General features: G+C 51.3%; 1 protein-coding gene across 2 annotated transcripts in view; it reads left to right on the top strand.

Moving 5' to 3' along the window:
- Positions 1-24,312, top strand: part of LOC122385486 — a 29,458-nt gene that overhangs the window by 1,215 nt on the left and 3,931 nt on the right. Inside the window, exons 2-15 of one of the 2 annotated variants that reach the window (XM_043373818.1) lie at positions 9,698-9,855; positions 12,015-12,149; positions 12,514-12,666; positions 12,953-15,730; positions 16,133-16,308; positions 19,036-19,124; positions 19,729-19,901; positions 20,611-20,742; positions 21,238-21,396; positions 21,623-21,728; positions 21,989-22,141; positions 22,569-22,720; positions 23,061-23,198; positions 23,725-23,841. In XM_043373818.1, the coding sequence (XP_043229753.1) occupies positions 9,763-9,855; positions 12,015-12,149; positions 12,514-12,666; positions 12,953-15,730; positions 16,133-16,308; positions 19,036-19,124; positions 19,729-19,901; positions 20,611-20,742; positions 21,238-21,396; positions 21,623-21,728; positions 21,989-22,141; positions 22,569-22,720; positions 23,061-23,198; positions 23,725-23,841 (4,554 nt within the window). In that variant the 5' untranslated portion in view covers positions 9,698-9,762. The remainder of the gene's footprint in view (positions 1-9,697; positions 9,856-12,014; positions 12,150-12,513; positions 12,667-12,952; positions 15,731-16,132; positions 16,309-19,035; positions 19,125-19,728; positions 19,902-20,610; positions 20,743-21,237; positions 21,397-21,622; positions 21,729-21,988; positions 22,142-22,568; positions 22,721-23,060; positions 23,199-23,724; positions 23,842-24,312) is intronic. The other variant, XM_043373819.1, reaches the window with a different exon arrangement.

Genomic DNA, 24,312 nt, shown 5'->3' with positions numbered 1-24,312 from the left:
CAGGATGACTTAAAAACAGGCCAATATTTATGTCGAAATAAAAGTTATTTTTTGTCCATTCACGTTTTTTACTAGGGTTCTGTTGGAAAGAGCATTTTTCATACTACCCAAAATGATTGCGATTCAATTTCACATTACCCATATCGCAGAATATTTTTCATTTGGCGGCGCCGTTTGTTTATTTCGTCGCGACGTCTCCGGTCGCGTGGTTGTCGTCGTTCCTGTGTTGAGGGTAAGTTTTTATCGTTTTAGTTGTACTGAGATGTTAAAAGGTACACTGAAAAGTTTGAATATGCTGTGATTTTAAATTTGGAAACACGTAAACGTCAATCAATTCACGTTTTCCTCAATTTTCGTGCAGATAAGTAACTGTCGACGAAAGTGGCGCCATCCGATATGATGATGTTTTGAAGGAAGGAGACACAATATGTTTACGTGAATTTTTTTGTTTTTTAGTGGTCTAAGTGCTTCAAAGAGGCTGTGAATGTTTTCTTCACACAATTTTTCATTAGGTATGATGAGGTAAAAGGTAGTTTCAGTCTTAACTTTCATATAATATCATATAAACATATGATAGTCCACTGCTATCATTGATTGAGTACCTTGATATTTGGCATTTCTTATTAATTTGAATGTATTCTCTATCCATATGTCCTGATAGTAAGTGACAATACTCTGCCAATATGTTTCCATAGTTTTCACATTCATTTTCCAGTCCTTTACATAACATCACAATTTATAATCAACAAAACTCAACTCCTTCATTACTTCACAACACTGACAGCATGACAGACTGACAGTCAACTATTGTGTGGGTGAATGCTGAAACAGGATAGCCACTTTGCTGACTGGCTCGCTCATATGAAATAAGATAAAAATGATCCTTTATATCATTTCCATCTGGAGGATCGGAGTCAACGGAAAAGGAAGGCCACTTTCAAGCCTCAAGGTCTAGGCCGCCAGACGCCAGTCGGCAGTCACCACCAAATTTATAATCGATTAATTCATTATTATACTTTGAGACCCTTAGGTCACTGAATCAGCATCACATTTTCAGTTTCAATATAGTAAAGGTTTTTATTTGTATGATGTGAAATATTTTCCTGAATCAGAATTTAATTATCCCTAGGTACCTAGTAGAGGTTTTGGATTTAATGCTCATTGTTGGTGTGCAGTCAGGATTTTTTGACAGGTCCAGATAGGGAATCCTGAGCAATTTAATAGTAAAGTGGTCTCCTTATAATCACCACACATTTTATCAAAAGCATTTGCAAAATTCATTCAATGAAGAATTTTATCAATGTTGCACCCATTTCTTAGACGACCTAGGCTGCATCTTTTTTTTAGTTCCTGTTGTATGACATACTTTCCGTTTTGTTCCACTGCATAAAGAAAAAAATCGTTTGAGATCACCAAACAGCTTTTCTTTTTCTGGCAGGTCTGCACAACAAAGCGGTCGCTGGCGAGGACGTCGGCCGTCTCTGTGGGTAAGGTCATCTGCTCAGCCTTTGTGGAGATCAGCAAGACGTCACTAAGATGAAGACTTCGCTGGAGCAGAAGCCGCTGACCCGTGTCCGATCGGGCAGGTCATGCTCGACGGCACGAGCCACAACTCGAACGACTTGGTGACATCAACAACATGGTGGAGCAGGTGAATGAGTTTGGCGACGTGTTGTGCGACTGCAAGAAGGGTTGTCTGCGTGTTCTGGCCGGCGGAGCGGCGACGCTGCGCAGTCTGTGCTGGCGGTGAGCAGGCTGGCCGTGGTGACCGCGCACTGTCCGCACGGCCACATGGAGGTGTGCCCGCGCCTTTTGCCCGCACGCCGCTACCTCGCAGCTGGTCTGCAACCACGCCGTCGCCGCCTGTAGCCCGATAACAAAACGGCTGTCTGATAATGCCGCGTGTTCTTTGTGATGTTGCTACTGTGATCGTTGCCACTGCTGGTCTGAGACTCGATGTTTCCATTCGTCTTTTACATGTTAAGGATTTGATAATGATAAGCTTAGTCCGAGCTTAGGTCGTTTATATCATTTGGTATATGGCATATTTTGGATCAAAGCAGTACGACACTGCCTCCTGCTTTTGTGATGTATGCTGGCAAGACGCAGGTTCCGGTCGCAGGTCACCCGGACCCGGTTCCAATGTGGTCGGGCTGGCATGCGATAATGTGATGTTGTTTTGCTCGTCTCTGTGTTCCACACTTGATGATGTTTGTGAATCTAACCCACATTGTATAGTATTTTTGTTTGTTTGCGGCCGATGGCCTTGTAAGTTGTAACCGTGGCAATACAGTTTTTCCTGCTATAATTCTCCAATATTCAAGGGTGGGTGGATATCTCTGTATTCACGTATTCCCTTCTCCCAGTACAGTCAGAGAATATCAATTACAGTATTCATACGGATTATTCAAGCCTTGTATAATTATTTGAGGTGTGCCGAATCCGAAAGACCGATAAAACTACTAGCGGAAAATGTGACATGATGCCATGGGTTTGTGAAAAGTTTAGGTACCACGTAGCATTCAACTTCCTGCATTTCTGTTTCAACTCAGTTTAACGTATTTCAACGAACATAACATCAAAAATGGCAGCCAGTACCGGCTTCACCTGTCACGGAGAACGCTCAAAAAATTGAGTGTAGATGCTGGCCGGCACTCAATTTTTTGAGCGCCAGCTGACTGTCGTCTGTCGTGGCGCTCAATTTATTGAGTATCGCGGTCCCGAACGACAAGTGGCGCTCAAAAAGTTGAGCGTCTTTAGGGCATTTTCTTTCCAAAAACACCGATATAAATTATCAAGGCGAGTGTTCGAGAAGAAACCTTGTTGCTCTCTCTTGCCATTGATACCTTATTTGGATACGATATTTGCCGTAGTGTGACGCTAAAGGCATTGTTAAATACCATCGTTTCGCCTATTCCTTCATAATGGGGCCCGCTCAATTTTTTGAGCGCTCAATTTTTTGAGCTTTTCCCCCTTGTGCGTGGGACTGAGACGGTTGTTGGCACGGTCGACGGGATCGGGCAGACAATAGACATCAGCAGGTCATGCGGGACCGAGCACCAGCGTTCGCTATCACAAAATCTCCTGACTCACAAACTCACTGGCATGTTCCATAATGTAACCTTTATTTTGTTGCCCGGCTCTGATCAGTAGTAGTGCCCAACCGGTGACTGACGCCTGACGGGGCCTTCAACAGGCGTGGTGCAAGCACGGCCGATGGGATCGGGCAGATACCAGGCCACGCGGGACCTATTGCCAGCGTCCGCTCGCAAACCACACGCCGGAAATACAGGAATCACAACGGTCAATACGCACACGATAGCATACGTTATCTGAACTAGGGAATCCGACAATCCATAACCTCACTCTCGACCGGTGAACTGTTCCCGCCGTGGGAGAGTCACAATCAGGTTCACTGAACATGACTTAAATACCCTGAGACGAACACGAGACAAGATAAGTGATATTTAAGATGTTTAACTCCCGAAGACATTTAATCCTCGCCGGCCGAAGGGGGGGTTGGTGCCACCCCTGACGGTTTTTTTCGCGATTTACGCCGAAGTACGCCGAAAATTTCGGCGCAAGCCGTCGATTTACGCCGAAGTACGCCGAAAATTTTCGGCGCAAACGCCCAACTACGCTCGAGTTCTCGACGAAAGCGTGCATTTTTTCCAGTCGGGGGTAGGGTTAGGTCAGGTTAGATTATGTTTTGTTATATATTTAACTGTGAAAAGACAATTGCGGCTCACATGAGACATATATATGGCAGCAGGGCGTCACTACTGAGAGAGTAATCAAAGTCTGCTAAGAGAGTATTCATTCTCAAGTCTGTAGGCCTAGGTAGGTACCATGTAACCATTCATTTTTCAGGTTATACTGAGCATTTATTTTGCTGTCAGACAGCAGGAAAACCAAATGGTCAACAGTCAACACCAATGTATCCAGTGGAAACCACTTGGAGATATCACAGTTGATGTTTACCAGGTGCTGGAATGTGCACGCCAGAACTTCTTACGCTTAGCATATAAGTTATAACCCACTCAAAAGCCTGGTTACCATGATGACTAAACCAGGGCTTTTAGAGTTGTAGTCTGGGTTGGTCAGATTTTATAACTGACTGGAGTCAGAGTCAATTTTGGAATCTGAGGTCAGAGTTCAAATTGAGACACTGCCGCTGTTTGCAGAGGGACTCTGTTTCATTCATGACTCTCACCCAGTAAACATGCCGACGTCGGCCCGACGTCGGTCCAACCTCGGCCCGACGTCGGCGGGAACGTCCGCACATACCGACGTCCAGCCGAGGTCCAGCCGACGTCGGGCCGAGATCGTTGGCTGAGGTTGAGCCGAGATGACGGTCGGGCCGACGTCGGCCCGACATCTCCCCGCTGTCAACCCGACGCTCAGCCGAGGTACAGCCGACGTCTCCCCGCTCTCAACCCGAGGGCCGAGGTGCAGCCGACATCGGACCGACGCCCAGCCGAGGCACAGCCGACATCCAGCCGACATCCAACCGACGTCCCGCCCTCCCCCCCCCCCCCCCGCTGTCAACCCAACATCCCCCCGCTATCAACCCGACGCCCAGCCGAGGTTCAGCCGACTTCCCTCAGTCTCCGCTGTGATCAACACTCGCCAAAAGCCATGCATTCTTAACATTAAGACGTGGAGATGCCATCCCGTTTCCTTCATGTCAGTCATTCTATCCCGCTGTCTTGACCATGTCTTGACCCGCTGTCTTACTCTTGACCATAAAATAAAATGCATGTTTCACAAATAGGCTCTGTATTCATCATCACAACACAACGAACATCAAAAGATAATCGAAATGGGCACAACACAAGTTAAGCCTTATGAAGTATGACTTACTTATATGTTATCCACCTCACACCCGTTCCACGAATAGTCTTGAACACCACTCGCCGATCCGCCGACGCAAGCACATGTCTCCTGCCGCCGTTCGAAAGGCCCAGAGAATGGTCCGTGTTTCGTTTCTTATGCTGCTGCTATGAAGTTCTAAAAAGTAAAATGGTGTTATTTGAAACCATTTTGAAACCTATTTTATGCTCAAGCGAATTTTGGCTGGTTTCTGTGCTGAAAATCGAAAAATAGCAGAGGAAAGTTTTAGAGCTGTGGAACAAAGCTATATATATTAAACAAATTGCACCGAAAATAACAGGTAATGGCTCCCGATTAAATTTATTGTGAACATCGCGAATTAAGCGTAGGGAAACTATCAAAAGATCAAGGAAACGCACAAACAATTACAAACAAATGATCGCATCAGTTGATTGCCCGAAAAAACCTACGTCGGCATGCCGGTGCCGAGATGCTGACGTGAGGCCGACGTCGGCATGTTTACTGGGCAGTTCCTCTTCTTCCTCAATTGCTGCAAGGGATCCTCCATTCAAAATGTACTTAGATGCAGGATTTCTTGAATCGGTGTGCAACATCTCTTACTTGCCTACATTAACCCTCGCCGGACCTATTGGTTTTCTACATAGGCCGAGGGGGGGGGGGGTGGAACGACCCCCTCGCCGTTTCGCCCTGGTGGAGCTAGCGCGTCGCGGAAAAAACGAGCGTGCGCGCCGTTACGAGACGCAGAGATTGACACCCGATTTTAAGGTCCTAGGCCAACCGGTGACCTCTGAGGTCAGGTCAAGTGCCCCAAGGTATGGTTCAGTTTTTGGTGAATAACTTCGCAAAAAAACGGCCGCAGAGCGCCGATTTTGGCCGCATCGTGTTCGCCTCGCTCAGGCGCGTCGAATGATATACTTTTTGTTTGGGTGAGGTCAACTTAGGGTGTTGACCTCAGGTCACGGTCAGGTCAGCGCCCCCAGGTCACGAAATTGACTGGTAGAAGTAGGTCATACGCATATCATTCGATTCGGCAGGTCTTCCTGAGTCCATTGGTGGCTTTTCCGACTCGCTTGCTCAATTTGATCGGGAGTTATTGACGAAAAACTAATATGACCCTAATGACGTCATAAATGACGTCACGCAAGGTCAACATTGCAAAAGTGACGCATGTAACATTGCAAGGTGTGCATCAAATCACGATTATGTGTGCTTGAGATAGTTGGGAATCGTTCCCGGCGCCAGAATAGCACTTTTCATTTTTCCCCATTGACTTATATGTAATGGTGAGGACTGAGGTCACGAAAATGACCTGACCTCATATGACCTTTAGGAAAAATACGAGATATGCAAGCTGTAAGACTCGTAATGGATATAGATCCTGCAAGTTTCATTTCCCCGTGAAAGCTCCTCTGGCAGTGAGGGTGTTGCGAAGTTACGACATCTGAAGACCGTGCAGAGGTTCACTTATGACGTCATAGGTCAGTGACCTGACTTGACCCGAAAATGCGGTTGGTGTCAAAATATCCGGTTTGAATCAAAGGTCAGGTATGCCAAGTTTCAGCTCTATCGCCAGCATGTTCGGAGTTATCGCAAAAAAAAAACTATGGGGGAGGGGCGGCACCCTTCCTCGGCCGGCGAGGGTTAAGGCCGCCCCACACTGGACCTCGCATGCGGGTTGCGAGTTTGCGGGTTTTGAGTTTACGGGTATAATACTAATTCTTAGGGTGATTAGACCGTTCCCTTATGGTAGCTTAATGAATGCAGTGAAGCCGGTGCACCTTCAGAAAATTACATACAGTCGCAAAACCAGCGCAACGAACCAAAATTCGACTCCAACGAAAAACCCGCAAACCTCGCAGAGCTCGCAGACCTCGCAGCGAGGAAAATCGAAAGTTGACTCAAAATCAACTTTTGGAATGTGATGCAAGGTGGCTCGCAAGCTGAGAACATGCAGACTCGCTTGCTAGATGGTAGTGTGGGTCACTCAGCATAGATTGTATTATTTAATATTGAAGAACCCCGAAAACCCAAAAACCCGCAACCTGCATGCGAGTTCCAGTGTGGGGCGGCCATTAAATGGCAGGAATCACCATGAAGATCATGTCGTGCTGGGTTGTTATGATGACCCCGAAGTTAAGCGCCCTGGTCTGGATATTCGCCGGGGCCCATAACTCAGGACGCCTCTCTAGCCCGTACAATCGCCAAGGATGACGCCCACAGCCTCGCAGCCGCCTTCCTCCACCGCGCAGACCGCCCCTCAGAATGTGAAGACGTCGCCGCAGCGCTCTGGAATGGTCGCGGTGTGTGAAGGAACTGTCTAATGTCCTCTTGAATGGATAGGGTGGGGGTGAGAATCAAAATGTTTGATGGTGTATTTATGAACTGGTAAACTGTCCATGATGTGTGCAGTTCTTCGTGTATTTTGTTCGCCGGCCGCCTCGTAAAGTTTATTGTTCATTGTGCGAAAAACAACCATAGGCCGAGGTCCAGTAAGGGCCGCAGTCCATCACGCAAACACAAATACACGCGTAAGCACGCTACATGTAATGCTGCGTGTAAGGTAATGTCCTAATTGACGAGAAATGCTACTTCGTGCGATGTTTGAGGTGACGGCGTCGCCGGGGCGGCGCGACGGCGTGCGGTCGACTGCCCTCCGCCGGCCGCCGCACACTGGGCCGGGGGCCCGGAAAAGTGCTAGAAATTATCTGTGATTGAGTTGTTGATCTCAGTGACAAGCAAACATACTAAAAACGAAGTGGGACTGCTTAACCCTCGCCGGACCTATTGTCGGACCCCCCCACCCCCTCGGCCGGCCGAGGGGGGAGGGTTGGTACGACCCCTTTTCTTCGTTTCGCCTCTAATGGAGCTAGAGCCTCGCGGAAAAAACAAGCGTGTGCGCCGTTTCAAGACGGAACGATTGATACCCGATTTTAAGGTCCCAGGTCAACCGATTACCTCTGAGGTGAAGTCAAAAAGCCCAAGGTAGGGTTTGGTTTTTGGTAAATAATTTCGCAAAAAATGGCCGCAGAGCAGCGATTTTGGCACCATCGTGTTCGCCTGGCTCAGGCGCGTCGAATGGTATACTTTTTGTCCGGGTGAGGTCAACTTAAGGTGTTGACCTCGAGTCAAGGTCAGGTCAGAGCCCATCAGGCCACGAACTTAATCGAAGGAAGTCGTATTGCATATCATTCGATTCGGGAGGTCTTTCTGAGTCCATTGGTGGCTTTCCCGAGTCGCTGGCTCAATTTGATCATGAGTTATTGACGAGAAACTCCTATGACCTTAGTGACGTCATAAATGACGTCACGGAAGGTCAAAAATACAAAAGTAAAGCATCGGATCTTGCAAGGAGTGCATGAAATCACGATTCCGTGTGCTTGAGATAGTTTGAGATCATTCCATGTGCAAAAACAACAGTTTCATTATTTCCCCATTTACTTTTAATGGTGAGGTCACGTGACCTCGAAGAGTAGCAGGCATTAGGAAAAATTGCGAGTAAGGCATGACAGAAAGATGATTAGTGGTTTGTATGGCATGGTCATTTTTAGCGGCTCGAAATAACATTTCTCAAGAAGTCTAACTAAAGAGCAAGTTGTTGTTGATTATCACTGACTTGTGTTTGGGGGTTAATAATGACTGAATTTTTTAGTTTGGCCCAAAATTTTTGACAGCATTCTGTGCGTTGCTCAATTCTGAGCTCAGGGACATATATTTTATTCAGATTATACGCGTTTGTTTTTCACAACTTCCAGCGCTTTAAAGAGCGCCGGGCCTTCAGTAGAGCGGCGAGGTGACAATTGCCCCTACATCGCGTGGTTTACTGGCGCATATCTCGAAAAGTAGCAGGGAAAAGCAGCAAAGCACCTATATGGAACGAAAGATGAGTAATCAGAGGCTAGTATAAAACGTTAATTTTTAGCTGCTCGAAATCACATTTTTATAAAAGTCTAATTAAAAAATTAGATATGATTTTTTTTACGTCTTGCAGCTGCTTGCAAAAAGCTAGCTTATCTTGCAGAAAAGCGATGCAATATGTAAGAATGATGTTGGCACAGTGAACAACAGTGCCCTGAACTAGTCTGACAGGAAATTTCGTTCAAAACGACGATTGGTCAGCTAATAAATTACCACTAAAGATCATCATGAAAATCGGTAAATGTGGTGGCCACTAGAGAGCCTAAATTGTCTTGTGTTTGGTGACAACTGACGACCTCAATTTTGACCTTAGGGAAAAACTGGCATCGGAATCGTATTCTTCGATCAATTTGGGATTAAATGATACCTATTTTGTTCATATTGCGGACAGTCAGTTTGGGGGAATTTCTAGCGCTTTTTCGGGCTGCCGGCCTACAGTGCGCCGGGTCGAAATGGCACGGCGCGCCGCGCAATACCGTGGGCCGGGCTGCGGGTGACCGCTGCTCGGTGGGGCGGCGCAGGCGCGGGCGGGGTCAGTCGGGAGAAGCGGCGCGTTCCGGGAGGGTGTGGTCTTAAGTGACGCCGTGGTGTGAATATGCTGTGGTTGTGGAAGACCGTTGATATATACATCAATTAATACATCGATTTGAACATCAAAATATTGTATTCTACCGACCCATGAGGCTTTGGTTGTAGTGTGTATTGCCAGACCGCCTCACTTTAATCTGTTTTTCAAATGAAGCAGGGAAGATATTCCTGCTTAGTGGCAAGCAGCGCACCTTCCGCATTTAACGATATTTACGAGAAACGCTTGACAATAGAAAAAGACAAAAGGTCATCTGATTTGGTGTACCATTGCTCGGTAGCTCATCACTTGATTGCTCACCTGCCTTGCTTCACTAACGCGCCGCATTTCTCTATCCGACAGACTGGATTTCGCACTACGATCAGCGTATCTAACGGCGGCGTTCTGCGCCGTCTCGGCCTGCAGCGATGGCGCTGCAAGAGCCACCACCTCTGTTTCTGCACCGGATCGGGATCGGTGGCCGGCAGCGCGCCCAGATACACCGCCTTCAGGGCCGGGAGGTGGGTGCTAGCCGAGATTACTGAACTACTAGGCGCTGGCGACGGAGCGTGCTGGGCGGGACGCTTCGATGGCACTCGGTGACAGGTAGTTTAGGTACCTAAAATGATCGTTATCGTACTGCCTGTATCTGTGTATTTGTTTTGTGACGGTAAGTTGTGATAAGTTGATCACTGCAAAACCTTAATGAAATGTATGACATGGAATACTAGAGTCCTTAGTTACGGCTTGCTATTGTTATTATAGTATTTGTTGAGTATTTCGTGTCGGTCAGTGCGTATATGATTAACGGGCTAGCTCACTGAACCTAAACAAAGTCGATATGCTTGTCGCATCACAAACTACGAAGGTAGACCTGCATTTGAAAACGGCATGTGTTTCATGTTTGTGCGGCCTGTAAGAATGGCGCCAAGAAAGCACCATCCTACGAATGGCATTCTGGATTGTTGATATGTGATGGACGGTTAGTTTGTCCTTAATCTGAGAGTTGCATGGCTTAGTCCTCGGGGTGGTTTCCTCTCTACAAGGAAGCCGTCCCGGCACCGTGTCTCTGGCGCTGGGGGTTTTACACGCGGCTGGATGTTTATAATCAGGCTGGAAGGAACGAACCTTCACGAAGGTCTGGTTACGTGGCATGAGTTTTGCGCTTTATGGTGTCTTTTCGTACACGTGCCTCAGTTTTTTTCTTCAATTATCCTTTTCATCAGGCCTGTGGAAACTTAATTGATCTGGACAATGGGTGAGAACCGGGATGTTATTGGGCGTAGTTTCGATAAACGGCTGTTGATAGTGGACAGCTACCTACCTACTGAATGCATAGTAGGTAAGTCGCATGGCCCCGATAGGCGAACTTCCTTTTTTAGCTCCTTTCGATTATCGGCTTTAGTACAAGGAGACATTTACGAGCACATTGTAAGTACCACTGGTAGGAAGTTGACAGATCTTAGTTGACAGATTGGATCAAATATCAGTGATAAAGTTGTTATCATGATCGGCATAGAGTAGGTCTCATAGGTGTCCCTGATAACACCATACGCTTTCGCACTTTGCCCTCTACACACCCCTATGTACACCTCCTGAGTAGCGATGAATGCGTAAGGGCTGACCAAATGTTAAATATGACATTGGGTTCTGTTTGAGCATCTAATGCTGACTAAATTAAGATGAGCGGGTTGACGAGTGTGATACTTTATGTTTGATCGTCTTGTGAAGACATGAAACTTTTTCGGTGTTTTACCGTCGGCTAGCGAGTTTGTTTAGATTAGAATCAAAAGTAACGTCATACTTCGTCATATTTTCGCGATGTATGTGTGCACTGTTTATGATAAGTCGGCCGCCTACTGCCGTAGGGTTTCCCCCGAAACGCTGTTCTTGTGGCCCAGGGGAAGGTCGGTGACAACTGCCTCCGCTGTATTTAATGTGCAGACATTACTGCTGTAACTTGTAAGGGTGCGGGCTGTAATAATGATATGTAAGTGTAAGTATGGTGTAAGGATGCTTATCGAGAATGCCCAACAACAATTCATTTGCTGTCATTATTATTTATTCATCTATTACTGTTGTGATTCAGTTCGATGTCGCGGCTCGCGGTTCACATCGACACGCTCGCTGTCGGCTGAAGTTTTATTCGTTGGTGCCAGGAAGAGGATCGTCGGGTCCTCTCCCTGTCGACACTCGTGGAACAACTCATCGGCTTTGGACGCGGTCGTCGGCCCAGGACAGAGACATGTGGCCCACACATGGTCCCACATGGTTCGGGCCGCCGAGCGCCGGCCGACCGGAAGGGACGGGAAGAACGGACGACAGACAAGACAAGCGTCAAAACTCAGTCGCACAGCAAATCGGGAGACAAATCAGAATCAAAAGTCAAGAGTTCACAGCACAGCCGACATTTTAATAAAAAAACGAGAAATTCGTGACAGATTTTGTACAGAACAATCAGGAACCAGAAATGTCCATACATATTTCTGACTAAAATGATCCATTCATGTCGCGGTCTGTGGCTGCCTAGTCTTCTGACGAAGGACTGCTTTTCTCGGTGCCAGTCCCAAATGTCGATGTCAAACTGGGCTCAGTCGTAGTCGTAATATGTGCGTCATGCATGAACGAAGCGGTTTTCAAAACAGAGATGAATCAAAACGACACTTTTATCCGTTCACAGACGATCACCGCGGGCCGGGCCGCCGCCTGTCGCGTGCACTGCCCGTCACCGTTCTCCTCTCGGCGACACTGCGAGTTCCGCTTCGTAGCGCCGGCGGAGGGCCAGCCGTCGTGCTGGTGCGTCCGCGACCTGAAGGTGAGTACCGGCTGGAGGGTGACGGTGAGCTCCGACCTAGCTTGAGGGTAAGTCCTGACCTGACCTGAAGGAAGTCCCGAGTCCCGACCTGACCTTAGGGTTAGTCCCGGGGTAAGTCCCGCCTGGACGGTGAGATGACCTGAGGGTAAGTCCTGTCAGGAAAAGTCTTGTAGACGCGTGAGGGAGACTGGCTCAGAAATGTTAGCCAGCAGACGAGATATGAACAAATATTGGCCCCCTCTGTCACTGGAAGCTTGTTCAGTGGATATAAGGCTGGCCGTCTTCAGGATATAACTAAATGAGTTACCGACCTAGTCTGCCTCTGTCTCTTAGTGACCCGCGTCTGTCTCTTTTACTCCGCCAGTCGGCGAACGGAACGTTTATCGGCGACGAGCGGCTGCCGGCCGAGACCTGGTGCCCGCTGGCGGTGCGTCAACAGGTCGGGCTCGGCGGTCCGGAGGCCGACGAGCCTGAGTTATACGTGTTCGTCGTTTCCGAAACGGATACTCTCCCTGTGGTGAGTACTATTTGGAATTACCCATGAAAGCATGACACAAAAATGTTGGCCCCTGTGTCACTCGCAGGGTATCACACCGGTGTCACCACTGTCACCTCTATATCGCTGGGTGTCGCCTTGGTGTTACTCGGTATTTGAAGCCACTCGGTATTTGATTCGTTGGTTATATGTTACAAAGTGGTTACTTTGCTAATTTGCTATGCTAATGTGCTTAACTTTGATATCGGTAGTGTTAAGCACTACCACCATTTCGTGGTGCTGATCCTGTTGCTTTTGTTGATTGCAGGAGGAGATTGTGCTGTCTGATGACGACGAGATCGCTCAGCCGCCTGCCCGTTCTGCCGTGCCATCCACACCGTCAGCGGGTGAGCCGGCCGCTCCATCGACTGTTAGGAAGCCGGCCGCTCCAGCAGCTGCGAGTGAACCGGCCTCTGCCGCCCCGCCTGCCGCGAGTGTGCCTCCCACCCCGGCTGCCGCCGCTGGGCCAGCCGCTCCGCCGGTGGGTGCCCCAGACGCGCCGCTAGCAGGTGCTCCAGTGAGAGTGCCAGACGCTCCACCAGCGAGTGCTTCTGCCGCACCCTCAGCGAGTGCTCCCAATGTTCCATCAGCTAGTGTTATCACCGCGCCACCAACGAGTGTTCCGGCAGCCAGTGTTACCTCTGCACCATCAGCGAGTGTTCCCATCGCACCGGCGCCGCCCCAGCTCACCAACGGACTACCGCCGGTCATCGCCACGCCGACCGCGGACAAGCGTTCGCTCTCCGAGGCCAGCTCCCCGCCCACCAAGAGGCGTCGCTCCAGCTCGCCAAGTGAGCTACCTCCTCCGCTAACGGGCGACTCAGTTCAAACCGGCGGCGAACGCTCACCAAAGAGCTGCGAAATGACCAACGGCAACGGTCATGCTGAAGATGATGATGATGACGTTATTCTGGTTGAATATGTGGCGCCGCCTCAGCCAAAGCGTTCGGCGCGACGCGACGGCGGTGACGCGGCGCTCCCGATAGTCGCGAACGGTCCGCCGTCCGCTGTGGTGAAAAGTGAAGCTCCGGACGCCGCGGCACGGGCTGTGGACGCAGCAGGTGTTGCACAGGGGATGTCCGGCTCCAGTAACGGACCAACAGCGGTAGCTGAGCCAAAGGTCAAACCAAAGGTCGAACCGAAGGCAGAACCGAAGGCAGAACCGAAAGCAGAACCGAAGGCGGAGCCGTTGGCAGAGTCAGGCGCCGTTAGAGATTCCGCGCTTCCTGCGGACTCGAGTACTAGCACCCGTACAGCTGAGGCTAAGGAGGCGGCGACAGAGAATTCCGCCTCGGACACCTCACCTCCCTCTTCTGGGGTCATCAGCTCTCCGCCGGACGTCAAACCCAAGGTCGAGCCGCCCAGTCCAGCGGCAAAGGCGGGCCCTCCCGGTTCACCCTCCGAGCCGAAGCTGAAAGAGGAGCCTAACGTGGAGTGTGACTCCACGGCGGGTTCGTCCGAGCAGAGTATCCCTCTGCGCGTCTCCGAGTCTCCTCCTGCGGCCGACTCTAGCACAGACCCGCCGCCGGCCGCGTCTCCGTCTCGGCCCGCTGGCCACGGCGGAGAGCCAGTGATCAGTGACGACGACTGTGACAGGTTAGAGCTGCCGTCCGAAGAGGACATCCTGATGTCGACGCCCGGCTGCGCAGACGCCTACTCGCAGGAGGACACGGTTATTGAGATCTCAGATGACGACAGAGATTACTTCGCGCCGTCACAGCGGGATGTGGTGAATTTGGACGATGAGGAGTATGATCCAAATCGGCCCATCAAGAAGGAGGAGTACCCTGATGATGAGGATTTCTACGACTGGCCGCGGCTGGATGACTTTGAGACTGGTGAGCCGGAGGAGCCGCCGGCAGACGAGCCGACGGCCCAGCCGACATCACCCTCGGACGCACCGGAGGAAGCTCCAGCGGCCGAGCAGCCTGCCGCCGAGCCTTCCCCTCGGCCGCCGCTGGAGGATTCGGACGAGGATCTCCTGGACGGCCGCCTGTCATCGTCCGCCGCTGAGCCTGATCTGGACGGCCGCCTGTCATCGTCCGCCGCCGAGCCGGAGCCGCCGCCAGCTCCGCCGGTGACCCCGCGCCGTCCGGCCGTGCCCCAGAAGCGAGCCATCACGATCGGGTCCCGGACGGTGCACATTACTCCTCCAACTGGCCCGCTGATCGCCAGCACGGACGCGCAGCCGCTGCCGCCGCGCGGCCGGCGTCGGCAGGCGCTCGACCGCTCCGCCTCGGTGGAAGAGCGCCCGCCGGCCGGCCGCCAGCGGCGGCAGAGGCGCCGCTCGTCAAAGGATGAGCCCGCGCCGGAGCCTCCTCCGCCCCCGCCCCCGCCCCCGCCCAGCGACGAGGAGCTGCGGCGGAGGCGCCGGCAGCAACTGAAGACGGTAGCTGAGCGCGGCGCCGCCGGCCAGCCGGCCGCCGAGCCCGACCGACCCAAGGCCAAGCCGAAGGTGAAGATGACAGGACGGAGCCGCGGTGAACAACTCGCTGCCGAGCTGAAAAAGGTCTCCTTCAATCGGAAAAGTCCCGCCTACCGACCATCTTCAGGGCAGAAAAAGCCCGGCGGCGAGGGTAGCGGAGACAGCGCGGCCGCTCGGACACCTCCAACTCCTGACGATGCCGACAATCTGGTGCCCGACTACGTGCCGGGAATCACACAGCGGCGTCAGGCACACCGCGTGCCGCCCAGCCTGGCCGCCTTCAACGCGGCCAAGGCGACATCATCACCGACCGGTAACTCCTCGCCTGTAGCGGGGCCGTCTGGCCAAGCTGCCTCCCCCTCTGCTTCCCCCTCTGGCGCCCCCTCTGCCTCTGCGGGTCCGTCCTTCCCCGCCGCTGCCAACGTCAAGGCACCCCCTCCAGTACCTGGGCCGTCTTCAGTGCGCTCGGCGCATACTCGGCCGCCTCGGAAGAGCGTCAAGTTTGCGCCAGATAACGAGATCTGTCGCGCTCAGATGATCCCGCCGCGGCCGCCGAGTCGATCTCGGCCCTCGGACTGGTGTCTGTGGCTGATTCTGTCGTGGCGCTACGGCTGGCTGCAGGTGAGATTTGGCGCTACCGCCGACCGGGCGGTGCCATGCCTTGGGCGTTGCCGGGAATGTACAATATTATAGTATATTTGGCGCCTTAGAATAGTGATGAGCGCACGTCTTGAGGCGGTTGGTGTGCGGGGGGGGGGGCTTTTTGTTCTGGGTAACTGAAAGTGGGTCGGGACTGTTCAGTGTCCAAAGATAAGTTTCATCAAACTTGGATCATACTATGTTCAGCCATCAAGTTTGTTTTATGTGACTGCCTGTTCATAGTTTACTGTAATATTTTTTCCTTTCTCTGTTAATTGTCAGTTTCTCAGGCCATATCCAGCGAATGTCGAATGTTCCCGCTCGCCTCTGGACCTTACAACCCTATTACTCGTCGTTGACCTCCCGTGTGTCCCGGTCACACAGGAGGAGGCCAGGCTGAAGGGGCCGCCGCCAGTGGCGCACGAGATGACGCTGATGTCGACCGCCCTGTCGTACCGCTCGCTGGAGGACCTGGTACACGTCTTCGAGCCGCTGCTGCTGCACGAGCTGTGGTACAAGGTCTCCGAGGACTGGAAACAGCGGCGCATGCAGGCCAAAGAGTGAGTACTGATTGGGGTGGGGGATAGAGTGTCATATTTTGGTTCCATTTTGTGTTGGCATGAAGTGCCTGTTAGTTTTTGATGATTTATTCGTGTGGGAAACGAATCAGAGAGCCTCTGTCAATTTATTAAAATATAACGTCTGCGCATGGCTGGTATTGTGAAGAGAGGCTTCGCAGCAATGGAAACTGCGTTCACTAGGCGTTACATTGATTAATGTCACGTTAAGTGGACTGTAAAATAAAAGTAATTTGCCCGCATCGTAGTTAGGAAGCTAGAAATCGCTTGCATAGGCTACTCTTTGCGATTGTCTTCTTAATCTGAGTGCATCCGCTGTTGTATGATGGTATGGATTGGTCTGTCTTATCTAATGGTCATCAGAATCCATTAATTCGTGTACATATTTTGAACCCGAAGACGTAGGTAGTGGCTACGTTTCCATGGCACAAGCTAAGCCGATTTTGAAAAATGGATTTGCTCCATCATAGCATTTAGGCATAATTTAAAAATGTAAATATAGGATTAGGTGCTACTGCTAGCTGAAACCATAGATACGATCATTTTTTCCATAAGGTAAATAGTTTCCGAGAAAAACGCACGTGAAATTTCGCTAAATCGATTTAGACGTGTCATGGAAACGTAGTGAGTGAAAAAATTCGGTCAATAAGCAACTCTGGAAAGAATTGGCGCCCATAATTCCTTGCAGCCGCTCCATCCGTACTTTGTAAATATCAGCTTTTAGTTTAACTTAGTGACTTCTGAGCTTGTCTGGCCTCTCTTACTGTGTACTTTTACGAACGCTTGCAACAAAAAGTGATAAAATCGACCTAACTTGCCTGGTGGATGTACTATATGCCTGCTTTCTTTGTCGTTGAGATTGCATAGATACCATACTCTGGGTCCCGGGACCGCTGCAACTTATCCTGGAGTTTAGAGGTCGGTCGGCCGGCTGGCTCTGCCGCGCTAAACGGACTCCACCCATGTTGCCAGCGGCAGTGTTCCCCTGCAAGTGGGCCTGGTCAGTGAAACGGTGCGGGGCTACTCGAGGTCCCTGAGCTGGCGGCCCGCCGACGAAAGGTCAGGGCTCGGAGCGCCGGGGGAGCGCTCGGCTCGCCGCTCAGCGGGGCATGGCGCGCTTTAGACTGCTGCACTGGATGGCTCCGTCAGTCGCCGGCAGTGCCGTCGGGTCTGAGCTGCACCGCTGGCTGCGCAGTCACACTCACATCCACAGCTGCCTCGACGGGAAGCGTGTGGTCGGAGATTCGAGTGAGGTGTACTCATCAGAACACATTTGTCCTGTCCGTGTTTGTTGCTGGCTTACACTGATGACTTTCGGAGTGTGGCTGTTTCACTATTATACTAGGTTGACTATTTAATAATGGAAGTGCATTCAGCAATGCTAGTTTTTGCACGTGCATGCATTTTTGAAATACCATCACATACATTGTTTTTTTTTTCTTTACAATGGTGAAATTCCGATGTCTTTAGCTATATTCTGCTCTGAGTTATCACCGTTTTTTTCAAGAGACCACCTAAACCTGTGGCGCCGAATAAGAAGAAGCCTGACAATGGCCAAATTCGAGCGCCATCGCGAAGTCATCAGAGCTCAGTAGCTCATTGTCATATCTCACCAGCTCATAGCCCACAGCTCACGGTCATATCGCTATGCCTTAGCGCCTGCCGCCTATCGCCGCCTAAGCTCACCCCCCCCCCCCCCCACACACACACACAATTGGTCCTGCGCATGCGCCATGTGCACTCTCTTGGCTGCCCCCGGACACTGCCTGGCCGCGATGTCGGCGTCCCCTTCTGAAATCAACGACACCCCCTACATATCGTCTGCAGGAAGGCTGCAGTCGCTCTATTTACTTTCAAAAGAAAGTTCCTAATCTCAGCAGACCTAATTATTTCCTACCACAAACTGACCTCTGAGGGTCTCGCGCCGCGCTGGAACGCGATAGAAGTTTAATTGTTCAATGCAAGAAACGTCTGCCCAGAACAGGGAACGCCATCTGTCTTATACGAGGGATAGAGACATCGTCAGTCCATTGCAACAGATATATTTGTTCCTCCGGCACACGAAACATTGACGCGGGCTAGAAATGTTTCTGGAACACGAAACGTCTGCTGTCCAGGGTATAAAATATCTGCTCGAGAACAACGTGCAGCGCCGCCTGTCTGTCCGGGAAAAGATGTTCATTCGTCTGGGGTCGCAGGCATTCCCTGAGCGGATGGTTCTGTACCAATGTCGTAACGTCGTTGTAACTAACTAGTCCTACCATCAGCTTTCACATGTGGTGAATTAAGTGCTCTCGTTTCCAGAGCTTTGCTTACGTGTGTGCTCAACAAAAAATGCTAACGCTACTTGCGCCTTTTTAACATGGCATGACATGGCAAGCCATGCTAATGTGAGTGCGAGACATTCTGACATGTCTTGGAGCTTTGTGATGTTGTGGCATTGTACTTACTATCTCTTCACCTTTCCTTCTCTTCCTCACTTCCATTTTTATCTCATAATTGGTTTCTTCGCTCAACAATCTGACGAACTTACCCACTGACGCATCACAACTTTTCTTTCTACCCGGACTAGTACCACAGCACTAAGTTAATGCCTTTGGCGAAATTTTATTGTGTTAGTGCCACTAAAACAATACAATTCCGTACCACCACTCCACCAACAGCCGCTAACTGCGCCCTACCTGCCTTCCCGTGTCTCTGTGTGTACAGGGTGTTCCTGCGCGTGGAACATCTGGCCACAGAGGAACTGCCCCAGCTGGGCGGCGTCTCACGCTCGCTGGTGGTCGCCGTCTGCGAAGGTAAGGGGATAAACTTGTGTATGGAGACGCCGGATGTGGTTGTGTGTGTGATGTGTGGCCGCGTTATCAGTCTACTTGTGATGGATGTGCGGGCGGGGAGCTGTTTCTGCGGATGTGCTGCTGTTGTGTCTCACCGCTGTTAGTGTTGTGTGTCTCTGATCGCTCTTTCTGAACTGCCGACACTCCGGCCGTATGGACTGTTACGGCTGACGATAGCACAACTCTGGCTATATCGCGTTGCATATATGCAAGATAGATTTACATAGATTTACGTAGATGTACATAGATTTATTGTTTTTACTCACAATTACTGTCATATTTATATCATCTCCATTCATTTTCTGCTCCGCCTCTCTCTCTCTCTCTCTCTCTCTCTCTCTCTCTCTCTCTCTCTCTCTCTCTCTCTCTCTCTCTCTCTCTCTCTCTCTCCCTCTCCCTCTCCCTCTCCCTCTCTCCCTCTCTCCCTCTCTCGCTCTCTCTCTCTCTCTCTCTCTCTCTCTCTCTCTCTCTCTCTCTCTCTCTCTCTCTCTCTCTCTCTCTCTCTCTCTCTCTCTCTCTCTCTCTCTCTCTCACTCTCTCCCTCTCTCTCTCTCCCTCTCTCCAGCTGTGGTATCCACCCGCTCGCGGTGCCACCCGGAGCTCGGTGCTCTCGCCTGCCTGGATCTACCTCAGCTCGCCACGGCAGCGGCCACGGGACGGAACCGACTCGTACAGGTGTTTGCCTATGTCAAGGACTTTCGGTGGGCTCCGCCCGGCGGAGTTGAACTGTTCAAGAGGGTAAGTGTGACGCTGGGAGGTGAGTTACGGGGACCAGCAGTTGCTACTGTACAGCGACCCTGAGTAAATTGTCCCAGCACCCTCACCGGGAACAACGATAAGCTGTCAGAGGGCACGCACAGAAAACCTCAGCTGCTCTTGTACAGGGACCGGCAGTCGATATCAATGTTATCGGTAGTTACTGGACAGGACAGACGGTTAGACTTGGGGTTCGTGTACAGTAGCAACTGCGGGTCCCCGTACTGATATCGGCGGTGATGGTGGGGTATGGGATGGGCGCAAAATGACCTAAGTAGTCGGCGCGCCCTAAAGCCCCAATTAACAAACAACTATGTTGGGGTATGGGGATACGATAGGTGGTGGGGCTTGGGACGTGAAGGGAAGAGGTGGGGGATATGGATGGTTTGGGTGGCACGGTGGTGGCACTGCCTTGTATGGATGCTATGTGCCACAGCGAATAATCTCTTAGCAATGGTCACCGTTTATTATACGTTCGCTATCATGACATGTTGCGACATAGCATGCTCGCAAACAGACATTGTCGTGCTATCCCTACAACTGCAAGACAGGGAGAATTGTCAGTCAGCTTGCGGTGAAAGACTCTGTCTGCGGCGATCTGAAAACTCTGCCCATCTGCTGTATCGATCTAAATCCAACATCTGACAATGGTGACGACGTCTGACACCTTCCCCTCCTCTCCTCCTGGCAGCGGTGGGGGGAGCAGTTCCCCGGTCTGCTGCCCAACGACCTGTCCTCGTGCGAGGTGGCCCGCTACACGCTGCTGCTGCGCCACCGGGACACCCTCGACGGGGTCGACTGGGCCCGGCCTGTCAAACTGACGGTGAGCGCTCCTGCAGGATAGATGGCGGGCCAGGGGCCGCTCCACAAGTGTGATTGGGAGCTGGAATTGGACGAATGGTATGACCGAAAGATGAAATGTCAAAGCAGTGTCTTTTGTTTGCCAAGACAAATTGGGTTAAGTTAAAATGTTCTATTTTTGACGTTTTATCCTAATCGTGAGCTAATGCCCTGGTCTGGGCACCACTGCCTATTCTGCATCTCGCCATGAGACAAAAACTTGCTATCACTGAGCCTAATCTATATCTCTGGCCGGCCGTAATGCATCCTTGACACGGCTGGTATCCAAGCAACTCACTCGCAGTGACCTCACACTGACCTCCCCCCCCCCCGCCCCCTTCCCGCCAGTCGGTGAGCTACATCCACTCTGAGCTGCGACTCTCCCCGTCGCTATACACAAACACCTCACACAGTCTGAGACCTCGCTATGACCTCACAGTGACCTAGTGACCTCACACTGACCCCCCCCCCCTCTCAGTCGGTGAGCTACATCCACTCGGAGCTGCGCCTCTCCTCGGCACTGTACCAGCTGCGCAGCTCACCGCTGCTGAATGCTGTACTGCGACCGGCCGACTGTCGGGCTGTGTTCGAACTGCCGCCTGCCCCGCCGCCCGCCAAACAGCTGCACACCGCCCTGGTGAGGATACAGTGCGGGCGAGGGCGTATGTTCCATTCACGAATATGCAGTACTCCGACGAGCGTGATTGTTTCTCGGATGATACGCCTCTTGCCAATAGGTCGGCGGCTCTACCAACCAATCCGAGATCCGATGTTTGTCCGTAGAAGCAGAAGAGACCCGTCTCGTCTCCGATGGGTATGCGCGTGTAGCTGACTGTTGTGCGTCTGTCTGTGTGTTCTGTCAGCTCCGTTCTCTGAACCGAGTGCAGCGGGAGACGGTGTGCAGCGTGTCGGCGGCCGTGCGGGGCGAGCCCAAGGCGCCCAAGGTCTGCGTCATCCACGGTCCGCCAGGTGGGTCAATAGGGCCTGGGTCACTGGGTGAGAGATTCTGGCTCACTGGGTGATGATTGGAGAAGCTGACTGATGGTTCTAGTTTCGTTCGTCCTCACCGTCCGCCTAAGACAACCATATTCACTATATGTTAACAGAGTGTAAATCTACAGAATGAAGCGCTGTGCTTCATCGTAGTTCGCTGTGCAAGGCTCTCCTGGTACGTAGGCTGTTGTCACAACTCACACATACACCCCTCCCCACCCGACCCACCCCGGCAGGCACAGGCAAGACGGAGGTCATTGCCTGTGTGGTGAAGCACGTGCTGGCGGCGGGGGCTGATTCCGGGCGTCTGCTGCTCTGCGCCCCCTCCAACCTGGCAGTGGATGAGCTGACCCGCCGGCTGGTGGCCGGCAGGCGACAGTTCGAAGAAGGTCGGTGACCGCACGTCTGAGACGGAATGGCTAACCGTGGGCCTAGCTGGGAGAGGCATGGGAGAGGCTATTTTGATTTGCGTTATGCGGTATTTATAGTTTTGCATAGGTGTGCATTTATCGGTGATTTTAGGTTGGTTAATTCAGTTTCAGGTAACGTTGTTGTATGATATTTTTGGGCAATATTTTTATGCCAAGTAAAAAAGACCCTACGTCAGTTTTTTTTTTCTTGCAACTGCCTGAGAAGTCTTTGAAAGTGGCTTATTGTGCTTACGTCGGTACCTTACTTCCCACATTACACGTCTGGTCTCTCCCATGTGAGTAGGCATGTCAATGCCTTTGCTGTATGTGTGTGTAGTGTCACGTGGAGCGGATCTGTCTGCCGTTCACGCGACGATTGAACCGCCTGCCCGCGGCGCTGCCACAGATACCCGGGTGAAGCTACGCGTGGTTCGGTTCGGACGCAACGAGCTGATCTCTGAGGACGTCCGTCCGTACAGCCTCAACAATCTGCTGGACCAAGGGGTGGACATCCGCCTGCAAAAGATGTTCCCGGTCAACGAGCAGAACAAGCGAGAGGTGCGTACGGGCGCCGGGATGTGGGTACTGGTACACCCACCACTGGTGAGTGCGAGAAAAGGTCCCCTCCCGGGTGGAAAAGTGCTCTATAGGCACGGAATATATAGTCTACGACATACTATGTCGTAGACTATATACTCCGTGCTATAGGCATTGGAGATTTTTGAAGGTCTGAGCGGAGTGAAAGCCCCACTCCATCTCGATGTGCATCTGATATTCATCACTGAGCCTAATACAAACATAACTTTCAACACTCCGTATCAAAAACCGATGCACACGACACACGCTGGCGGGATCCAGCACTATGGCCGCGGCTGACTGTCGTTAATCGTATCGTCAGGCGGAGGATCTGAAGAGAAGGATCACCGTGACAAATGAGAAGCTGTCGGCCTCTGGAGATCCATCAGACGCGCACAGGATGAAGGATGTCATCAAAAAGCTGACAGAGCGCCTGGAGAAGGTGCTGCGAACGCCCGAGGTAGGCACGGGTGGGATTCCACAGCCCACACTCATCTCGCTGGAGAGTTTACCCCGTCCTTTTCTGTCGGTAGTCGGTACACCCTTTCCGCTTACCCATCCTGGCCCCCATATTAACCCCACCTTGGTGGAAGAATGTGCAACGGTAAGATACTCACCACTTGCAATGCACGCTTGGTACTTTATCGGTGTTGCTGTGCTAGCGTGGGAAGTGTGGTGTGAATGGTAGACACGACATGAGGGAGCTTATTTATCTCTGGTGTCGGTTTTGTATTCGTACTACGCACCCTATCGGTGTGTTGCGGTTTCGTAACATAGCGGTGGATGCGGTGGATTGATGCTCGGTGTGCATTGTTTTCGGTTCAGCGTTGTTGTTGCTGGTTTTGTTGCACTTGATTGGTTTTGGCGCTTGGTTTGCATAAGTAACCCTGCTTGACGAGTGCCGGGTATGATTGGTGTTCTCGCGTGGCCTGTCTGGGTGCCGGCACAGCTATGGTGATGGCCGGCTTGCTGCTGTGTGCTCCCAGGTGCGCCCGTGTGCTGGGTCGCCCGCCTGTACCGGGCCGCCCGCGTGCTCCTGTGCCGACCGGCAGACGACCGTTGCGCCGGCGTGCAGCAAACGGCGCAAATTTCTCCTCAGTCAGGTGCTTTTAGCGATGGGAGCAAATCATGCTGCCGCCGCCTTCTAAATTTAGGGAGAACGCTTGTCGCTTCCGCCTTCTGAATGTGGGCGACATTGTCCCACTATCGCTACGGCTTTTTTTTTAATCTGGTGGTAGATGTTCCGCTCTCTTAGATAGCCACTAATACTACTGTGGGATTTCCATGCCTTCGCGTTAGAGTTTCCTTGGTGGCAAATAACTAGTTATGTTTCTTTAAAGTATTTTACGATTTCATCGTTCTCGTTTGGCTTACAAACAAGTTGTAGGCGAGTGACTCTGTTGGCTGCTGCCCAATGATGCTTTTGCCTCAAATTTCTTCGAAATACAGGGTGATTTTTTAACTTGTTAAAAAGTATCAGGTCCAGTGGTATTAAAATACAAAAAATATATTACTAAATTAACTAGGATGACGAGCATTCTGGGACATTTCGATTTCATGCAGACACGATGTGA

Source organism: Amphibalanus amphitrite, unplaced genomic scaffold (genome assembly GCF_019059575.1).
Source record: "Amphibalanus amphitrite isolate SeventyFive unplaced genomic scaffold, NRLGWU_Aamphi_draft 000220F_arrow, whole genome shotgun sequence".
NCBI lineage: Eukaryota > Metazoa > Arthropoda > Thecostraca > Balanomorpha > Balanidae > Amphibalanus > Amphibalanus amphitrite.
Note: the sequence above shows the minus strand (reverse complement) of the source record. Positions and strands in the feature narration are given on the sequence as shown.